At 48.1% G+C, this 16450-nt stretch overlaps 1 protein-coding gene across 1 annotated transcript; it reads right to left on the bottom strand.

Moving 5' to 3' along the window:
* Positions 1-3725: 3725 nt before the first annotated feature.
* TMEM247 (transmembrane protein 247) lies at positions 3726-15833 on the bottom strand. The gene is made up of 3 exons (XM_003926882.4): positions 12525-15833; positions 11472-11792; positions 3726-8135 (listed from the first exon to the last, which is right to left on the bottom strand). The coding sequence occupies exons 1-3, from the start codon at positions 12639-12641 to the stop codon at positions 7785-7787; spliced, it is 789 nt and encodes a 262-aa protein (XP_003926931.1). The 5' UTR covers positions 12642-15833; the 3' UTR covers positions 3726-7784.
* Positions 15834-16450: the final 617 nt, after the last annotated feature.

The following is a 16450-nucleotide window of genomic DNA, read 5'->3' as shown; positions in this document are numbered from 1 at the left end:
GGAACCACACAATACTATCTGAAATGCAGGAGCAGTTCTCTTCCCATGTTATCAAACCAGCTCAGAACCTTTGTTCACAAACCTAAATGAACCGGACACAGCATCGTTCTTTGTTTTCTTCGAATCAACTTTCAGCTCCTTGCCACACTTGGTCTCTGCCACCTCCTGGCTGTGCAAGCTTGGGCAATTCCCGAACCTCTCAGAGTCTGATTTCTCATTTGCAAAGTGGGCGTTATGGGCTGAATTATCTCCCCTCAAAATTCATGTGTTGAAGTCCTAACTCCCAATACCTCAGAATGTGACCTTATCGGGAGATAGGGGCTTTAGACTACATATTGGGTACAGTGTACACTGCTCGGGTGATGGGTGTACCAGAATCTCAGAGATCACCGCTATAGAACTTATCCATGTAATCAAAAACCACCTGTACCCCCAAAACTATTAAATAAAAAAAAAGAAGTGATGATGTTAAAATGGGCCTTAATCCAATCTGACTGGGTGTCCTTGGAAGAGGAAATTTGGACATTCAGAGAGACACCAGGAATGCACACAGGGAGGAAAGACCATGTGGGGACGCAGTGAGAAGAAGGTGGCCATCCGTGAGCCCAGAGAGGCCTCAGGGGAAACTAAACCTGCCAACACCTTGATCTTGGACTTTCAGCTTCCAGAACTGTGGGCAAATGAGCGTCTGTTGCTGAAGCTGCCCAGTCTGTGATATTTTGTTAGAGCAGTCTGGGCAGATTAATCTAGTGCATGCCAGTGCTCCTTCATGGAGGGCTGTGGGATAAAAGTGCGCTGGACAGACCACAATACATCTTAGATGTTCAGCAAGGGAGAGCTCCCTTTTCAAGAAGCCTTCAGAGAAAGCTTCTGCTCACAGAGCTTTTATCAGATTGTCTCTTGCACTCCTGATTATTTGATTGATGGATCATTGCCCCTTAAGCACTGATTGAGCTCTGTGGTCTCATTGTTGGCCTCTGGCAATGGGTGGTCCGTGTAGCCACACCATTTGCTGCTCTGGCACTTCCAAGCCCAGAAGCTAGAGCTGGTGCTCAGAGAAGAGCTGCCCCATGGTAGCGAGTGTCTGTCACTGGCTCTTTCTGGGGCAGAGGGAAGCTTCTGAAATCCTGCCCGCCCCACCTCCTCCACCAAGGGTCCCCCTGCTCAGCACTTTTTGCACGGCTTCCTGGTGGCTGTCTTCCAAGGCCTACTTTCTGCCCCAGGACCTTACAAAGGCTGCTTTGATGAAAAGTTTGAGGCAAAGTGACTGTGTCATTTGATACAAGAGGCTCAAGGGGGTAAAAAGTGTAGCTTTCTTCTATTTTCGGATTTTCTAGCCCAAAGGAGAATCATCAGCTGAATGGGGCTGGGGCGGAAGCCAGGAGCAGAGAGAGGAAATGCCCCCAGGCTGGAGAGCCCCTGTGATTAGCAGCTGGAAGCCTAGAGCGTGACCTGCTTGTGAAGAGGAGCCTCTGCAGCCAGACTCTACATCCAGAGCTGGTTGGAGTGCAGGGGCCACTCCCTGGGGGTCACCAGACTCACTTCCTCCAGTGGCCTGGTCCCTCCCTCCCTCCTGCTGATGGAGTACAGGCCAAGGACAGTCACTCTCAGGACAGGATTTGAGAGGCACCACAAAAGCCTCTTATCCCTGGGGTCCCCGTCGTCATCCACTGCCAGGGCATTGGCACGGGGCCCTGCACTCAGGGGGCGCTCTGCACATAGCTTAATGCTCTGCTGTCACTGTCATGGAATTCTTGATGTTTTTGAATAAGGGACACTACATTGTCCTCTTGCACGGGGCCACAAATTCTGGAGCACAACTTCCCCACCTCTCCCAGTTCTTGACATTCAGGTTGGCAGTCGCTTCCCTTCCCTGCTCTCGCTGATACCGCTCATCTGCGTGGCACCTCATTCACTACCAGCTTCCACCTCGTTATCTCACTAACGGTCACTACAACCCTGTGAGGGGCTGACCTCTCTCTGACTTGTGGCCCTTTGTCGGATTTGCCCCACAAGCCCAGGCCTTTTGATGCCACTCCTTTGCTCTCTTTGAGAATCAAAAATGCCTACATCCTGACGCTCTCTGTAATCCCCTCCTACTTAAGTGTAAGAAATTTGCAAGTCCGAAACCGTCCTCCACTTCACTCTTAAGAGCCTACAGAGCCCTCTGAGGATGCTTAATAAAGACTGACTAATGAACCTGCAGCTGCTGCTCCTTTGGCTAATTAAATCTAAGTAAGTCACAGACTTTGAATTATGCAACAAGGCTTGGCCAAAACAGCTTAAAATTGTGGGAGCCCTAGCTTTTCTGCTGTGCCCTGTGGAAAAATCCCATCTTTTCATCATGCTTAACCTTCCTGAAGAACAGCGGCAACCTTTAAATAATGAATGAATGTATATTAGCAAGATTTCCCCAAAGCTACACATGAGAGTCAGATCAAAAAAGGGACACAGGCATACACAGGCCTGGGGGGGATTCTGGAGCTTTCTGCTGAGTCCTGGCCTGCAGGGTGAAGTCATTTGGCTCCCCAGAAGCCCAGAGCATAAACTGGTGAAAGGGAGGAGGGGCACATGTGCTACCCACAGGCACAGCTTCCTGATGTGGCACAGCAAGCTCCTTCCACCCCCAACCTGAGGCAGAGGTTAACGGAGACCCCATAGCACTTCTGAAGGGCCACACACTCAGTTGTTCTCCCTCTCATTCCCCGAGAAGGCCCTCCTGGCCAAGAGCATTGTCTTCACAAAGAGGACAAAAATTTTTTTAACAGAGTCTTGCTCTGTCCCCTAGGCTGGAGAGCAGTGGCACTATCACAGCTCACTGCAGCCTCAACCTGCCAGGCTCAGGTGATGCCCCCCTTCTCAGCCTCCCGAGTAGCTGGGACCACAAGTGCAGGGCACCGTACCTGGCTTTTTTTGGTAGTGATGGGATCTCCTTATCTTGCCTTGGCTGGTCTTGAACTGGGCTCAAGTGATCCTCCTGCCGTGGCCTCCCAAACTGCTGAGATTACAGACATGAGCCACTGTGCTAACCCAGGACAGACTGAATTGAGTCTTATCACCTAAAGCAGGCTTCCCAGACTTTAAGATGCATATGAATTGCTGGGGGTACTGTCAAACCACATCTGCTTCAGTGGGTCTGGGGCAGGGTCTGGGATGCTGCATTTCCAAGACGCAGATGCGGCTGATCACGAATTGAAGAGCAAGGATTTAGGTTTTTCAATCTTGATTGCAGATTAGAATCAACTGGGGCATTTGTAAGGCTAACAAATCTCCTCTGGATGCCATATCAGACCAATTAAGTCATGATTTCTCAAACAACCTCTAGACCAGGTGTCCCCAAACTACGGCCTGCGGGCTGCATGTGGCCCCCTGAGGCCACTTATCCGGCCCCCTGCCGCACTTCAGGAAGGGGCACCTCTTTCACTGGTGGTCAGTGAGAGGAGCACAGTATGTGGCGGCCCTCCAACGGTCTGAGGGACAGTGAACTGGGCCCCTGTGTAAAAAGTTTGGGGACGCCTGCTCTAGACTTTGGTCCTTGTTTTTTCTGAGTTAGAGTCCAGATAATTTAAAGGTCACCCAAATGAAGCCTAGAAAGCTTAACCGACTTGCTTACAGTCATCTGCTAAATTGGGACTAGAAATAGACATGGCAGGAAAGTGGCCTTTGGAATCAAGCCTTAACCACACACCCCGCCCCGCCCCCATCTCCCCAACTGTAGTCCTGACCTTGGGCTCAGGGTGGCAACCTATGATCTTCCATTTAGGGAGCAGGAAAGATTCTCCCATCTTTCTCTCCCTAAGCCTGCCTGAAGCTTTACTATTAATGCTTCATTATTTGGGCTGAAGCTTAGTGGTCCTTTGCAATGAGTGCCATCTCTTATACATAGTCTTCAGCAGCTTGAGGTCCGTGGGCTGATCAGAGTCCCCTGACTGGCTCTCTGGGTTCTGTTCTGTGGGATCTGGGGTCAGGAAGGGGAGGAGCTCTGGAGTTCCACATGCCTCCCCTTGCAGCTTTGCTGAGGGCACCCAGCACAGAAAGGAGTGCCCTTCCCAGGCTGCTGCCCTGTTGCGTCAGGTCACGGGGCTTCAGGCAGAGGTCAGGAGGATGAAGGCAGAGTGGCTGCAGGCGTGTGGCCAGGGAAAACCAAGACCTCCCTGCTGTGGTATGCGGTACTTTTCCTTAAAGCCGAGGGCAGCAGTGACCAGGCCCAGATTGGCTACAGCTGTGCTCCACCTGATAGTTTCAGCCCCAACAAAGGCTTTCTGGTTCAGCTGCTCAGGAAGGGAGTGGGAGCTGGGCCTCAGGAAGTAGGGACGGTATACCAGTTATTTGCTTATTCAGTATGTCCCTCCTTCACTTATACTACCAGATTTCTAATTTTGCTCAAGGCTGCAACAGTGTCCATGCAAAAACCTTACCACCTCAGACACCCTGCAGATAGGAGCAGCAGCCACATGACCTTAGTTTGACCAATGGTACGTAGGTAAGCGGAAGTCTCTGGGTTGGGCTTCCTGGGAAGCTTTTAAAAGGCAGCTCCTTTTCTGACCTGGAGCAGTGGACCTGGGACCTGGAGCTGCTTCGGTCAACTCGACGCCGTGAGGCTGGAAGCCATGGGCTGAGGATAAGAGCCCTGTGCCAAGAATGGTGGAGGAAGGCACCACCTGGCTCCTCTATGACTTCCTAGAGCTGTTTCACCAGCCGTGAACTGACTACCTGGGACTTTTTGGTATGTGAGAAATATAAACCTCTATTTGGTTAAGACACTGTGGCTGGATTTCTTTTACAGCTGAATGTAATCTTCAAACTCAGGACCTGGTCTGAAAACAGGAAGGTCTAGGCAACAAAGTGGTCTCCAGGAATTAAAGTAGAAAGGCTTTTATTTATCTGTTTGTTTTGAATTACTATTCCACCCTACAATCTTTAGTTTATTCCCTATTTCCCAAGGGATTACGTTTATATTCCTCAGACCAACATTTGAGGCTCTCTAAAACTTAGCCCCAGATGAATTTTCCAGGCCTGTTACCTTTTACTCTTTCCATTCCCTGGAGCAAGAGCGACCTTTCTCTCCTGGATACACATTACACACTCCCAGCCTGATCTTCATTTGTGTGAGGTAACCCTCCTGATTGCCACCTGTTCAGGCTTACCTACCCTTGTGAGCTCATCTTTCAAGAAGACTTCCTGTATCGCCCTGGACTTCAGGGAGCTCCTCTATGATCTTATTTGTAACTGAGTTCTGTATGCTGATAGCTGCTTTACATTTTCATGTGTATGAAACTCATTTCTCCAGTAAGGTTGTGAGATCCTCCTAAGGCAGGCTCTTGGGAGCAGGGTAACATGGAAAGAAACATGTGCTCTGGGATGATCTCGGTTAAGTCTAACCTCTCTGAACTTTGGTATCCTTGCCTGTGAAATGGAGATGATATGCATTTCTACCTGTAGGGTTTTGGTGATGATGGCCTCCTTAGGGATTTAGGGTGCAAGGCATGTTAGCATTGGTGTTAAAGAGGCGCTTGTACGTTGGCTTGTTGCGTGGCTGGTAACTGCTTAGCTGAGCCTTTTCCCTGTTTTTTCTCTCTCTCTCATGATTTTTCTGGTTTGCATTTGAACCAGAACATCGGTTCTAAGTTTAGGGAGTGGCCATGAGTTGTCTCATTTTCCTAGAGGGCAGATCTTAGGCTACTGGCTTCAGTGTTCAAACACAATAGGGAAGAGTCGATTTCATGCCTATGTCAAAAGATGTGGGATGAGATGTTCACTTAACTGCTCACGGGAGTTTACTTGCTCTGAAGATTAAGAAAAATGGATGTATTTAAGTCTAGTTTTACCTGGTAACAGATGGATGGATTAAATGACCTTATAGCACTTGTTGTTTGGTTTGTGTGTATGTTTTATAAATGCCCAATTCTGTCTGCTGAAAGAAGGTAAACAGGTGGAACTTCAAGTTTTTGCCATCCTGATCTTCATCTCTCTCACCTCAACCCCATGGGGCAGAAACCCAGATCAAATAAAATGATTGGAAGAAGTGACCCCGTAGCACAACATCCCATCCTTGAAAGTTTAATGAGAAATGACACTTTTATCACTTTCAAATTAAGTACCTGTCACATGCAGCTATCAATGGGGAGGGATATATGGAGTTGGGTGGAAAATGAGAAGTCACCATGGACTTAAATGGCAAGATAATGTGTGCTGACATTGAAGTCCCAAGGCGGTTGTTTTTTTCGCGTGATTTTACTGAGAGTCACTCAGAGCCCAATGAAACAGAAACTTATTCTCTTGTCCCTCTTAAGGCCGAGTCCTATGCCAGAGGAGAGAAGGGGTCGACAAAGACTTGATTAATTGCACAGCTGTGTCCAGCCTCGTTCAGTTTGCCACATTATCACTAAAGTGCTCTGTGGCACAGCCAGCCATCGTGGCTGGCTGCTGGGCTCAGAGCAGCTGACAGTCTGCAAGGCCTGTGTGTGTGTTGAAGGGAGGAGGGGCTGGTGTCTCAGGAATGCGACCCCCTTTTCTTTGTTGCATATATGCGGGGCAGCTTCACTTTTTGCCTGACCATGAGCCCTCTGGTCTTCCAAGTCTGTTCCTGTGGGTGGTTGTGTGTTTATTTGAGGGGCTGTGAACCTCTCTACTGAGGACAACTGTATACTTGTTTTGTATCTCTGTGTCAGTGTATTTATTTCTGGGTTAGCTTTTCTGCATTTTTGTGAGTCTGTGCTTGGGTTAGTAGGTAAGTGCATGTGCCAACTTTTTTTTTTTTTTCCATTTCCAGCTTTCCAATAGAATAGAATTAATGATGTCCTCTGGGCCCAATCAGGCACTTAATTCTTCCTTCCCTATGTCCCCTAGAAGTATGCCTTTATTTTGCCACATGCCTCACCCAGGGGATACACAGCTCAGTGATAAATGAATACCCCTTGTCCACCGGGTTCAGCTAGGCCTATGCCGGGCTCTCTGGAGCTTCACTGCCTCTCCTTTTTAACCATATGCTGTCTCAAGTCCAGCTGTGTACAAGTCTGCTTGGGCCCAGTGCTAAATGAAGCCTGGCCAGTGGCCTAGTGGTGGTATCCTGCCATGTTGGCACAGCTGGAGAGAGCTTGGGAGTCTTGGCTCCTGTATAAGTTTCCTGTGACTGGTGTAACAAATTGCCACAAACTCAGCAGCTTAAAATAACACAGACATATTCTCCTAACGTTCTGGAGGTCAGGAGTCTAATGTGGGGTAGCAGGGTGGGGCCCCCTCCGGAGGCTCTAGCAGAGAATCCTTTGATTGCCTTTTCTGGCTTCTAGAGGCTTCCCACATTCCCTGACCCACAGCCCTGCATCATTCTGATCCCTGCTTCCATGGTCACATCACTCTGACTCTCACCCTCCTGCCTCCCTTTTATAAGGGCCCTTGTGACTACCACGGGCCTACCTGGAAAATCCAGGATTATCTCCCCCTTGCAAGGTCCTTAACTCAATCACATCTCTTTTGCCATGTAAAGCAACATATTCATGGGGATTAGGACATGGACATTTTTGCAGGAGATGGGGGGGGGCTGTCCCCAAGCAGACCACAGGCTTTCCACCCCTCAGGGATCTATGAACATGAGTAGATGTGAAACCCAAGCCAGCTTGGTCATGGTATGCTTCTGTGGTTTTAGAAAGGTGTTCTAAACCCTCCTTCCCTGCAGATACCTCCCTGACTTGCTAACATTTGAAATCATCCTCTTGAGACAAAGCATCATGTCCACAGTGAGAACTCAGGCTCTGCCTAAGGGGCATGGACATGTTTCTTCACTCTCAGGTGGAAATGCTGGGCAGCAGGGCCCTTCCTAAGAGTGGATTCTGATTGGACAGAGGCACAAAGTGATAAAAGGAGGTGCCAGGAGGCTGAGATTGTGCACTGATAGCACTGTAGCATGGCAGGGGTGAGGGTCCCAGTGATGGAGAGAGCAAAGGCACTTGGAAGTATGACCAGAAAGTTTTAATCAAACAGAGCAAAATGGTCGCGATGCAGAACAAGTAGTGCTTGGAGAAGAGAAAGAAGACCATCTCCTTGGTGACATAAATGATGTGAATGAAGATGAAGCAGTACAGGAACATGGCAAACTGGTTCTGGGGCGGCAGGAGGTCCTGGAGGCCTCCTGAGAACTGCAGGGGAGAGAACACAGTGGAGCTGGTGATGCCAGTCTTGGCGCCAGGCAGATCTAGTTTCAGTCCTGCTCTGTCCCTGCCTGTATGTGACCTCAGGTCATCATCTTCATCTAAGGAAGGGGCAATAGTGCCCTTTACAAAAAGATCATGAGGCCTGGGCATGGTGGCCCATACCTATAATCCCAGCACTTGGAGAGGCCAAAGTGGTAGTATTGCTTGAGGCCAGGAGTTCAAGACCAGCCAGGGCAACATAGTAAGACTTCTGCCTCTACAAAAAAATTTTAAAATTAGCCAAGTGTTGTGGTGTGTGCCTATAGTCCCAGCTATTGAGGTGGGAGGATCACTTGAGCCCAAGAGTTTGGGGTTATGGTGAGCTATGCTCATGCTACTAACTTCAGCCTGGGTGGGAGAGCAAGATCCTCTTTTTTCTAAAAAAAAATTTTAAAAACCCCAAAAGATCACAAGGAGGAAAAGTGAGATAATGAAACATCCCTAGTCAGGTAACTACCACGTAGAAGGAACTCATTACTTTTTACTTTTTTGAGCTGCTCTTGTCCCTCCTGACTGGGCACCAGGCCACCACCTTCCTTTCTCTTTATGCTCCGTACTGCCCACTGGAGCCCAGGCATGGGCCTTCTCTCCTGACTCCAGGAGCCCCACATCTGGATGCTGGGTCTTGGGAGTGTTCTCTGACAGTGCCCTAACATTCAACCTAGTTTCTTGGACAGTGGCCCAATGAGAGGGTGTCCCGTGCACGTGAACAACTGTTTCCGACTCCCTGGGTCCTGACACGGATCACGTGGGTCAGTCTGAGGCCTTTCAGTCTAGGGTTTGGTCTCTCCTCGAGGCAAGTGCTGAGAGATGGGTGATGGGGTCTCCCTAAACTTTCAGAGTATTGGGCTAGGGGAAAGCAGCTTGAGTCATCTGGCTAATTCTGCCTGCGAGTTGCTCTTTTCTTGAATCTATATAATTGGGGTCCAACGTCTTCATTTTAACCATAGAAAGTATTGATGCATAAGTAAGGCAAAAGATATTATTTTGAACCATAGTTAAGAGAGCATAACCCATGAGTTAGGTTTTAAAATATTTTTTAAAATCATGCCATATTTTTGGAAAGCACCAGGTGGCAGGGACTGAGATGCCCTAAACTAGCTAGAAACACACTTAGAGGTATTTCCAGTTCAATAAATTCTATCTGTCCATCCATCTATTCACCCACCCAGAAAAAGAGAAGTCTTCAACATCAAGTCAACTCTCCAATTTTTAGTAAGTGCACAAAAAGTAAACACTTTTGTAAACTATCACCAAAGGCTGGGAGAATGGGACACATCATTATTGAAACAGCTACATAAAATTTGAGGGCAACTAAACAAAGCTGAGGGGACAGGAAATGACTCTGGTGATGCTGCCTTGAAAGTGAATAGCTAGGAAGGCTGGAGACCAGAGGAAGCAATCCAGTGTTCTAGTGGGAGTGGAGGGGAGGACTGACCCAACGATTCTCTGCAGGCGCAGGAGGGCTCTGGGCCCACGGACTTGGCCGCTTCTCTGCAGTCTGCATGTGTTTCAGTCTGAAATGCTGATGGGTGATTATTACGACTTTCATTTTTTAAAATGCGTTAATGAAACGCTTTACTTTTCAAAATACTTTCAGTGTTCTAGTTTTTGAGCGGAAGCGAGAGATAGGACTATATACTAAAGATTTCCATCTCATCCAGCAAGAAGAAATATTTTCAAACTAAAAGGGGGGGGGGGAAATAAATACAGTTAGGAGGAGACGCAGGCCAAAGGCATAGTTATAATTTCATATCTGCTTTAAATAGTTGCAGGCTCCACTTTGTGACAGATTTTATCCCAGGCTACTGAGAAAAGTCACAAGTTTTGAAATGTAACTTAGAATTCAAAAATATTAGGAAATGTGCCAAAGTCTAAGCAATAGGCAAATATTTTCTAGACTTTCTAAAAGGGGGTGGGAGGCAGGGGAAGATTCTGGAAGTCCCAGTTCAATAAGCTTGACTGGGTTTAGTGAAATCATTTCATGTATAATGAAGCAGGTATTTTGTGAACAGGAAAACAGATCATCGTTTAAGAAGCCAGCATGTGTTCACTGAGAACAAATGATGCAAAGCCAACCTTACTTTCTTAAAAAAACACAGGCAGACAAACCTCACCAGTCAATTGGGGAAATGCTATAGGTAATGTAATATCTTAATTTTGGGAAACCATTTGACAGTCTCAGCTTTTTAGATAAGGTGGAAAGGTATTTACTTTAGGTCATATCCTCCTCGGCAATTACAGCAATGACTTGGATAAAGGCAGAAGGCATGGTTCTCAGAATTGAGGATGACTCAGAGCTGGGAAGCAAAGCTAATACATCACGTCCCAATAAAACTGAAAAGTGATAAATGTATGTTGTTGCATTTGGGTCAAGAAGTGAATTGCGTGAGTACATAAATATGGTAATAGCTAACATTTATTGAGTGCTTACCTAATGTGCTGGGCTAATTGCAAAGTGTCTGCGTGTGTGCTCTCATTTAATCCTCACAACAACCTTACGAGGTAGGGTACTTCATGGATGAGAAGGCCCATGCTCAAAGGAGATCAGTAATGTGCCCAATGTCAGGCAGTTTATACCTGGTATTTTAACCCAGGACTGTCTGACTTAAAGCCCAGGAAACACTGCTTTAAACAGTAACATCTTCCACTCTTGAATGCTTATGATCACCCAGTCACTGTGCTAAGCTCTTCACATCCCATTTATTCTTAAGTAGGCATTCTTATCCCCCATTTCGGGAGAGTGGTGCACTTCTTGTGAAAAGATGGCTGTTTCAGTTGACTAGAAGGCAGTATGATCCAACAGAATAAACACAGCCCTGATCGGGGAGGTGATGGTTCTATCCAAATCCACTGGCCAGACTGCAGTGGGGATTCTGGGTCTAGTCTCCAGGCATCAAATTTTAAGAGAGGCAGAGAGGACTTGTGAGTGGTAGAAGAAGGAGGAAGTGTTGAAGAGTTTTCCCTGAAGCTACCAAAAGGGCTGTTGGGTGGGCGATGTGGTTCTGGGGCCCCTCCCAGCCTCAACTCTCCTCAGAGAGTCAGATCTCAGCTTTGTGTGGCAGCTCTGTTTAACAGAGCTGGCCAGGTAGGGTAGTGGGCTTTAAGGCAGTGAGCGGCCATCTCTGGAAGTGAGTGACCCAAGGGGGAGAGGGCTGGAGACCATCCCGTGTGGATGGTCAGCCCTTGCAGCCGAGATACAGGATCTGCAGGGTGGGATGCTGCACAAAGCTGGGAGCCCCAGGCCTCCCTTCTCCCAGTGCCCCGTTCCTTGTCACCCACCAGGTGGGGCGACGCCTCCCTCTGCAGCTGCTCCATCACCACCTCATGCTGCCGCTGCCGCTCGTTCTCCTCGTGCAGGTATTTGAGCCGCGTGAGCTCAAACTCCATGCGCACCTTCTCCAGCTCTATCTCAGCATTGTGCTCGGTCCCAGGGGCTGGGGGCAGCTCTGCGGGTTTGGGTCCATCACCTGCCTGGCCTTTGGTGGCAGGGCAGGACTTGGAGGACAGCAATTTAGGTGGCCCTGGACAGCCTCCATCCTCACAAGCTTCCGTCTCTTCCAAGTGGTCACAGGAGGAGTCTGGCTTCTGGGACTCTGCCTCCTGGGGCAGGGAAAGCGGAGAGGGGAGGGACCGTGAGAAGTCAGGATGGGGCTGTCCCCAACCCCATGGAACTCCTGCAGCCTCAGGCCACAGTGGACAGGGATGTTTGCAAGAGTGTCCGAATTGTAAAGATCTAGGCTGAATTCTTATTAGAAGTGCTCTTACCCGGAGTTGTCAGGACCTGAGGGTCAAGGATGAGAGGGCAAACTACCAGCAAGTCATGGTGCCCTAAAGTTGCAGGTAGAGGCACTGGGCGTTGAGGAGATGGATGTCTATCTTTCTAGCGATTTTTCAAATCATCAAAGAGGCAACTTGTGGGCCCATCCTCAACTCCACCTGACTTTGAGACCAGGTAGATGCCAGGTCTTCAGGAAGTTACGCAGAGGAAAAGAAACCCAGGGTCTGAGTTGAGAGAACCTAAATATTTGGGGACTAGCAAGAGGGCTATGGAGGGGAGCCAGGTCCTATCCACCCAGCAAGGAAAGGGCCCCAAGTGGGGAGGGAGATGGAGGAGACCAAAGCCAGCTTCACGTGACTTCACAATCTTATGGAGGGCAATCTGGTCGTTGGTGACAGCTGGGTGCCGGTTACAGGGGTGGAGTGCATGTCGCCTGATGTTCTTGGCAGCTGTCTGGAACCTCAAATCACTCAGCTCCTATTATGTATTCCTACTGTATTCTTGCTCCCCCTGATGGAATAGGCAGGGGTAGCGAGACACAGCAGCCCCCTTACCAGATAAGCCCTTGGCTTCCCTTCAGACTTGGAGTCACCAGGCACCATCTTGGGGAAGGTTGGGCAACTTTCTCCCGCGCCCCGGGCTTCCATCATCTCCCTGTCTTCTGTTGCCATCCAGAAAACCAGAATGCTGCCAGGTGGGGCCACAGGACCTCATTTGAGGTGCTGACATTTGGCCTCACCAGATTCCACAGACTAGCCACCATCACAATCCCCTGTCCTCATAATAACCGACATTCTAGAAGTTGCTAGGGCCCCTTGGGTGGAGAGTGTGACACCTTTGAGGTGCTAACATTTAGAACTGCAAGATGGGCCTTTCCTTTCTCTGAGGACTGCTTTAAAAATTAGAGTTCCACCTCGTGAAACTCAGAATTCCAGCATTTGAAATCTATTCCCTTGGATTCCTTTTTTAAATGAAGATTGTGTTGGGATGAGTCACGGCCCCACAAACCCTGTTATGGGCTAAACCGGGTCCCCCTCTCTTCCCAAAATTCGTATGTTGAAGTCTTAACTCCCAGCCCCCAGGAACTCAGAATGTGACCTTATTTGAAGACAGGGTCTTTATAGAGGTGATTACGTTACATTGAGATCATGAGGGTGGGATCCTAATCCAGTATGACTGTGTCCTTGTAAGAAGACGACTACGTGAAGACAAGGGAGAAAATGGCCATCTACAAACCAAGGAGAGAGGCCTTGTATTAAGGTTCTCCAAAGAAACAGAACATAAAATGACATTTATTACAGAGTTGGCTCATGCCATTATGGAGGCTGAGAAGCTTTATGATCTCCCATCTGCAAACTGGTGCCCCAGGAAAGTGGGTAGTATCAATTCCAGTCTGAGTGCAAAGACCTGAGAACCAGAAGCACTAATGGTGCAAGTCTCAGTCCGAGGGCAGGAGAAGACTGACGGCTCACCTCGCTGTAGTCAGGCAATTGAATTGAGAGCACCAATTCAACCTCGGTCTGCCTTGTTTCATTGAGGCCCTCAATGGATTGGATGAAGCCCACCCACACTGAAGAGGGCACAGTCTGCTTTACTCAGTCCACCAATTCAAATGCTAATCTCTTCCAGAAACACCAAGAAAGATGGTTTCATCAGAGATCTGGCCATCCAATGGCTCAGTGATGTCAACACATAAAATGAGCCATCACAGACCTGGAATAGATCATTCTCTCACGGCACTCAGAAGGAACCAACCCTGTTGCCACCTTGATCTCTGATGTCAAGTCTCCAGGATTGTGAGAAAATACATTTCTGTCATTTACACCAACCAGTCTGTGGTACTTACAGCAAACCTAGGACACTAATACAACCTGTCATCCACCCTCCCACGTGGGTAGAACGAAGGGCTGGGGAATATATTTTGTCATCTTCCATTTTGTGAAAACCACAGTGAAACATCTTGGGTGGTTGAAAGCAGGATTGCAATATGCAAAGACAAAGGGCTGCATTTGAATTCCGGCTTTGCCACTCTCTCTAGCTGTGCGACCAAGGGAAAGTGTAGTCATTTGTAAATGGGATAAAGATTGAGCCACTTCCCTACATTGCAGCATCGATGTGAAAATTAGATAGGGTGTTTAGCCCACAAGCTGCCCATACAAGGACTAACTAGGCAAACGACAGCCATGATCACCATTATTGTAAGGGGTAGATGTGCCACTGGAGAGAAGAGAATGCTCAAGGTTGACTTTCCGTCCTTGCAAATCTTTCCCCTCGCAACATTACGGTGGTGACCACGCAAATGCTCTCACAGCTGTTGTGTAAGATATCCTGCCTTAAGCACTAGGAGTAAAATTGCCAGATAAATACAGGATACCCAGTCAAATTTGAATTTTAAATAAATAATTTTTAGTATAAATATGTTCTAAAGATTGCACAGGACACATTTCTACTAAAAAATTATTTGTCTGAGATTCAAATTTAACTGGGCATCCTGTATTTTTATTTGTTAAACCTGGCAATCTTAACCAGGAGAGATCTGCCCAAAGAAACAGTTATTTGACATGTGAACAAATAGTCCACCTATGTTAAATCACCAAGTATGGAAATGCACAGTAAGTACTATGGGTGGTTGTCAGCTATAGATCAAACAGCTCTAAATGCTCAGTGGCGTACAACAATAAACATTTCCTTAGCTCAGATATCTAAGGATGGACTGATTGAAGCTGGATTCAACCGGGGGAGCTTGGCCAAGGCAGCTTTGTTTCATGTGCCACTTATCTTCCTCTTGGGAATAGTGGGCTAGCCTGGGCACACCCTTTGCTCAGGGATGGAAGAAGTACAAGAGGCCTTGGAGCTGGCACACCGTCACTTCTGTCTTTTTATTGAAGAAAGCCAGTTGTATGGCCAAACCCAAAGTCAAAGGATGGTGAAATGTGCTCTGCCCAGTTAGTGGGAGGCACCACAAAGAAAGATAAAAGTTCTGGATAAAGGAGATGAAGAATTGGGGTCAATCAGGCAACGTACCGTAGGAGTTAAGAGGTCAGGGCTCAGGGTCTCATGCCTGTAGTACTTTGTGAGGCTGTCTAGAGGATCGCTTGAGCCCAGGAGTTCAAGATCAGCCTGGGCAACACTGTGGGAATCTACTTCTAACTCCCCCTAAAAAATTAGCTGGGCATGGTAGCATGTACCTGGGGTTCTACCTACTTGACAGGCAGAGGTGGCAGTATCACTTGAGCCCACTGAAGTGACCTGTGATCACACCACTGCACTTCAATCCGGGTGACAGAGTGGGACTGACTCAAAAAACAAAACCAAAAAAAAAAAAAGACCAAAGGATCAGTGCTGGTGTGGTTTGTGGTTGGAGTAGCTGGGGAAGGTTTGGTGGAACAGAGAACATGAGGGATGGGTGGGATCTGGGTGAGAGGAAAGGATCAGCATGAGCAAAGTGTCAATTAATCCTCATCTGTTGCCTGTTTCCACTTTCTGCCCTTCCCCTAGGAGACAGACCTCCATCAAAGTGCACTAACGCATTAAGCAAAGCAACACACAGTCTAGCGTTCTCATTTCCCTGTCTCTAGACATCTGTCCTTTAGGGAACTTCGCAGAAGTTGAGGAGACAGGTCTTATGAGCCTTGGGTTGGTGTGGCACTGGTGACAGTGTGAAAAAAGCTTCTGCTTCCTCTGTTGAGCTCAGAGAAAGGAAGTTTACAGTAAAGCCATATGCTAGGGTAAAGGAGACAGGATCACGTGGGAGCCCAGTAACAGGGACAAGGGCTGAGCTAGCCTCACAGGGACTGTGCTGGATTCAGGGCAATTCTGGGGACCAGCAGCCAGAGTTGGTGCACCTTCACATGCACCTTGCCATTGGTATAACTCGGCAGCTTCTGGTGTTTCTGCTTCTCTCTGTCCCCCTCACTTCTCACCAACAGCCTTCCTCACCCCCACCCCGCCAACCCCCAACCTCACGCTTCACTGTATGCAAGGTTCCTGCTTCCTCCCTATTTCAGCTTAATCATAACTTCAGCTTCTAATGGTTCGTCATCGCTCCAAATGTGCAACTTCTCTGTATGCCTTCTGTGTTGTGTTTGTCCTACCTGAGTCACTCACGCTTTCCTGGTAGACCTTTCCAAGGGCAGGGATCAGAATGACCTGGCTTATCTCCACTAGGACAGAGCTTTTCATTCTAGGGCAGCCTGTTGCTGGGCTCCCATGTGGTCCTATCTCCCTTACCCCTGCAAATGGCTTTATTATAAACTTCTTTCTCTGAGCTCAGTGGAGGGGGCGGAGGCTCTTTTCACATTGTCACCAGTGCCAAACCAACCCAAGGCTCATGCAGTTGCCCCAACTTCTGGGAAATCCCCTAAAGGACTCGTATCTAGAGACAGAGAAATAAGAATGCTAGACTATTATTTACCAGGAAAGCAAGAACAGTGCTCCCATCTGTATTAAAACATGAAAATATAGTGGACTTTTAAATGCC

The sequence above is a fragment of the Saimiri boliviensis genome, chromosome 1 (genome assembly GCF_048565385.1).
Source record: "Saimiri boliviensis isolate mSaiBol1 chromosome 1, mSaiBol1.pri, whole genome shotgun sequence".
In the NCBI taxonomy this organism is placed as follows: domain Eukaryota; kingdom Metazoa; phylum Chordata; class Mammalia; order Primates; family Cebidae; genus Saimiri; species Saimiri boliviensis.
This window is presented reverse-complemented; position numbering and strand designations above follow the sequence as displayed.